This window comes from Momordica charantia (genome assembly GCF_013281855.1).
Source record: "Momordica charantia cultivar OHB3-1 chromosome 6 unlocalized genomic scaffold, Mcharantia_2.0 BLBB01000006.1, whole genome shotgun sequence".
In the NCBI taxonomy this organism is placed as follows: Eukaryota; Viridiplantae; Streptophyta; class Magnoliopsida; order Cucurbitales; family Cucurbitaceae; genus Momordica; species Momordica charantia.
Window position 1 is genome coordinate 3725530 of NW_028275164.1, and position 5007 is coordinate 3730536.

Sequence of the window (5007 nt, forward strand, 5' to 3'; positions counted from 1 at the left end):
AGTAGAAAACATCAAAGACACCCTAGCGAAAGTTCAAAAATTCATTAAATATTCATAAATCCATTGGATATGGGATAAAAAATTGAAGTCTTAGAAGTTTATTAGATTCAGCTGTAACCAAAGTTTTATAATTAAATTTTGGGGAGGGTCAAGAGTTGGATGTTGAACAATCTTATATGAATAAGGAGAAAGATGAATGAATAGTATAATAGCAAAAAAGAAAGAAAAGAAAGTGGTAATCATTATCGAACATGGGTGCCACCCCATAGTTGACACACAACTCTCCTGTATCCAACCACTCTACTCCAAACCCCATTCCTTTATAAATATCATCAGCTGAACTTACTCAAAACTGAAAAATAGAAATACCCTCAAAAAGAAAAAAAAAAACAAAAAAAGAGCTGTCCAATCAAGCTCCGAGAGAGCTCAATTGGAGGAGGAGAAAAAAAAGAGAAACAAAAATGGATGTGAATCTTGTAATCCCCATCGCCATTTTGGTCCTCCTAAGCTCAAGCGGCAGCAGCGGCGCCGCGGCCCCGGCGAGGAACGACCGAGCCCTGCAGAAGCAATTCCTGGCCCCTCACAATGCCGCCAGATATGCGCTCCGATTAGCTCCGCTGGTGTGGGACGCGAAATTGGCCCGCTACGCACAGTCGTACGCCAACAAGCGGCGGGGGGATTGCGCTCTCCGGCACTCCGGCGGGCCTTACGGCGAAAATATCTTCTGGGGCAGCGGCAACGCATGGACTCCGGCGCAGGCCGTCGCCGATTGGGTGTCGGAGCGGCAATGGTACAGCTACTGGGCCAATTCTTGCGTGGAGGGGGAACTGTGTGGGCATTACACGCAGATTGTGTGGCGGTCCACGCGCCGGATTGGGTGCGCCAGAGTCACCTGTAACGCCGGCGGGGGCGTCTTCATCACTTGCAATTACGACCCTCCGGGTAATTACATTGGGGAGAGACCTTATTAAACAAAATTAATCATAAGAAATAATTGCTTCTGGGTTTTAATTTTTACCATTTTGTCGTGTTGAGAATTCGGAGTCGGAGTCTGTATATTTGGAGTGAAAAATATTTGTTTGTAAAATTCACCATTATTCGTTGTGTTCAAGTCTTTGTCAAATTCACATGTAATGTAATTGATTTTGTGTGGTGCATCCCCTCATATACTTTTTTTTCCCGTCCTTTTCAAGGAGTGGTGTATACTTCCGTCCAAATAAAATTTATATTAAATATTTACTATTCTTTTTATTTAATTTTCATTGCCACTCGCGAAGATTTTTCTGTTTACGATTATTGTGGGCCTGTGCCAGTGTTGATTTTTTTAAAATAATTCATTTTATTGTATCAAAGGTACCAAAAAAAAAAAAAAGAAAAGAAAAAGAAAAGCGTTGGCTTACATCTTTATTCTTGTCACATAATTGCGAATTTACAGTTTTAAACCTATTAATATTGTAACGAAATGGATAATATTTAGGTTGGCAATAGCTGATCTACAATTTATTATTTTAGTTCCAACACAATCTATTGACATTATCTATTTATAATATTTGAAATAAACATCTAAACAATTATTAATATTAGATACCATAGATTTAAATTATCATATGATTAGAAAATTAAAAATGAAAGTGGTTTAGCTCATCTAATAATAATTAGTCTATTAATTCTAGAACATCGTATGATTGTGTCTTTCTAATAACTTAATTATAAACTTGCTTGATAGCCAATAATTATGTATTTTTGTAATGCACTCACACAGAGATTGAGTTGGTTTGAGTCTTAAACGAACTTATACCATTATTAGAAGAAATGAAATGTGCAAGAATATTATCTGATAAAAACATAGCCTAAAAAGAACACTTAATTAGTTAAAATAATAGAATTATACCGAGCAGTGCAGGTTTCAGAATGAGGAGTGTATGACAGTCAGAAATTCTGAACGTGGAAACATGCATATGTCGTGGCACATTTAAATTCCCAACCACTTTAGGCCTATGCTATGAACTGTGGGCTCCATAAACAATTTGGATTCTTTCTCAGATGGGCTTTCATTGGGTCCAATTCAGGCCCATGAAAATTATCGAGTGTTTCCATAATGTCTTTCAATCTTATTTGAGACATATTTATCCATTGATTTTCTTAATGAGATAATTGCTTGAAAAGACGGAAATCTAAACTGTCAAACATTATACGATAACCAGAAATAAATCTCTAACGTGAATATAACTCAAATGATTAAAACAAAATACTGGTTTGAACTTTTATCCAATTAAAAAGTTATAAAGAAGATCAAGACATTGAATTAGCCAATATTCTATCATTACAAAAGTTAAACTTTCAAGTTTTTTGGGAACATAAATTATTGTTTCATTATTATTCAGTCACTATAAACTATGACAATTATAGTTCATTATTGACAAGTGATAAATAATTTAGTAAAGAGTAAAAGTTCAATTGATTGTAGTAGGGTCATTAATTAATGGTAGCTTGACTAAGACCATCCTTTCGAGTCGATCAATGATTGAATGAATTACCTAATTAAAATTTTGTTTTACATCATAAATTTTTTAAGAGTATTGCAGAACCCAACTGTCTCTTTTTGTTTTTAACCTTCTTGGATTCTATAATAATATTCACAATAATAACGAGTAATATCATGTTGTCATCCATGTGAGAACCGCAATATTATAACACAAGAATCTACGAATTTGAATATAATTGTTGTAGTAAAAAAATATATATATATATATATATATAGATCAATTAGTTAAAGTATATAGCATTATCATCTACTAAAAGATTAGAAGTTCGAATTTCCACTTGTTGAACTAAAAGAAAGAAAGAAAATACAGACACGTAAGGTACCCATTTATAAATATTTGGTTAAATTACATACTGATATTGTTTAAAATTCAAAAGACATATTAAATAGAGTATTGAAAGCTCAAAACTTATGTGATAAAACACTCAATTTTGTATCTAATAAGTAAACGAATTCAAGAAAATGTCTAATAAATCCAAAACTCATTAGTATAAAAAAGTGAAAAAATCAAGACCTAATTTTCCTAGATTATTTATTTATATTGGTCTATATTTATTAAATTCAATAGACAAGTAGATTTAATTGATATAAGTCTAGTATTTAAGCAAAAAGTATATATCATTTCACGACAATAGTAAGCTTGAGTTTCAGTAAGGACGCTGACCCACATAGTTGCCAGGGGGATCATAATTACAAGTCATGAAGACATCCCCATCGTCACAAACAACACGAGCGCAGCCGATGGTGCGCGTATTTCGCCAAACAATCTGCGTGTAATGGCCGCACATCTGCCCCTCCTCGCAGCTATTAGTGGCATACGTATAGTACTTCACTTCGCTAGCCCACGCAGTGACTGCATCCACCGCCCTCCACGCCGACCCACTCCCCCAATATATGTTCTCTCCCAGCTTGAAATCGTCTTCCGGGAAAGAGTGCTGCAGCCTACAATCCCCCTTCCGCTGCCCTGCCCACCACCGCGCGTACTTCTCCAGCTGGAAGTTCCACGCCAGTGGCAACTCAAACTTGGCCGCTCGGATCAGATTGTGCGCGAATAGGAACTCTATGGACTCGGTGATGCAGCCCCAGCAGAGCTGCTTGGACACTCTGTAGATGGTTTCGTTGTCGGGCGGCTTCCGGTTGCTTGGTTTGAGTTGCACACCAGGTGTTTGAGAAATGTTGTGAGAGAGAACTTGGGGCGTGAGGAGGAGCAGGAAGAGCAACGGAAGCAGCATTGTGATTATTGTTTGGTGGGGGCTGGTGATTGTTATTGTTGCAATTATATATTGCTTCTTATATATATACGGATGTGAAGATATGGAAATGGGTGGAGTTAGTGGGGCTGCGTAGAATATGTGGTTTTGGTTTTGCATGGCGATCACATTCTCAGTCACAGCCAACACAGTACACTTGTATTAATATAAATGGGCATTGGGCAAGGGCAAAGGCAATGGGAGTATAATAATTAATGTGGTCTCGTGAATTAGGCTATGTGGTGCCCGTGACTCTCTCTTGTTTCTTCACGGGGGCAAGATGCCAATCACACTGCATTCTAGAACCTAACACGTGGCAAAATTCTTGTGGTTATTAAACTTCATGTTACATTCTTAGATTAGAAATGCAGAAAAAAAGATATTCTTTTTATATGTTTCAGAAACTAAAATGTTATCAAAATTTTGTTAGCACAAAGCACAAAGATAGATGTGATAAACATCTAAATATTTTTCTTTATTTTTTTAGGATGTGACACCCCTTAAATATAATTTTGTCATTTATCTAATCTAAAACAATGACGTAACACTGGATAATTGATCAAAATTTATCTTCAACAGACTTTTGCATATTGTTTTCTATTAAAAAAACAATTTAAAATGGATCCAAATGCTCATTTATTTAATAAATTAAATTAGATTAATCTTACGTATATTTTCTAGTAAAATTAAAATAATCTTATATATAGTTGGAACTATTAAGTTTTTTACTAATTAATTAATTAATTTTTTAAAATTCAACAATTACAAACAGGAAATCAATCTTCATATTTAAAATGATAATAAAGTGTCTTACCCACTAAGTTGAATTCACATTGTATTACTAATTAATTGATGAAAAATAGTTTTTTCATTTTTTTAGTGACTAGTAAAACTGAATTAATAATGCGGTATAATGGTTGTTCGTATTCCTCCTCTAATTTTGATTCTTGAAATGCACTTTGTTTACAGTAGAGGTAGAATATATAAATAATCCTCATTTTATATATAAGCATATTAGCCCGCTCAAATTGGACGAAGGTATGTGTATCTATTACCATCCTAATTGATGGTTCAATTCCACATCGTGCAATTATTAATCAAAAAAATATTATGATTTTTTTAGTTACTCAAAAATGCTTCTCGTTTGTGTTTATAGAAATTATAGAAAGAGCTCGCGAGAGATAATATCTCGTTAACATTTAAAGCTAACAA

The 5007-nt window shown here is 34.8% G+C and overlaps 2 protein-coding genes across 2 annotated transcripts; one reads left to right on the forward strand and one right to left on the reverse strand.

The window, feature by feature from the left end:
- Window positions 1-271: 271 nt before the first annotated feature.
- LOC111007284 (pathogenesis-related protein PR-1) lies at window positions 272-1256 on the forward strand. Its single transcript, XM_022279590.2, has one exon. It carries the CDS (start codon window positions 462-464, stop codon window positions 969-971), a length of 510 nt encoding a protein of 169 aa, XP_022135282.1. The 5' UTR covers window positions 272-461; the 3' UTR covers window positions 972-1256.
- A 1888-nt stretch (window positions 1257-3144) lies between these two features.
- LOC111007204 (pathogenesis-related protein PR-1) lies at window positions 3145-3937 on the reverse strand. Its single transcript, XM_022279477.2, has one exon. It carries the CDS (start codon window positions 3913-3915, stop codon window positions 3193-3195), a length of 723 nt encoding a protein of 240 aa, XP_022135169.2. The 5' UTR covers window positions 3916-3937; the 3' UTR covers window positions 3145-3192.
- Window positions 3938-5007: the final 1070 nt, after the last annotated feature.

Coding starts and splice junctions, on each gene's coding strand:
- LOC111007284 (XM_022279590.2), top strand. CDS start 462: ATGGATGTGAATCTTGTAATCCCCATCGCCATTTTGGTCCTCCTAAGC.
- LOC111007204 (XM_022279477.2), bottom strand. CDS start 3,915: ATGCAAAACCAAAACCACATATTCTACGCAGCCCCACTAACTCCACCC.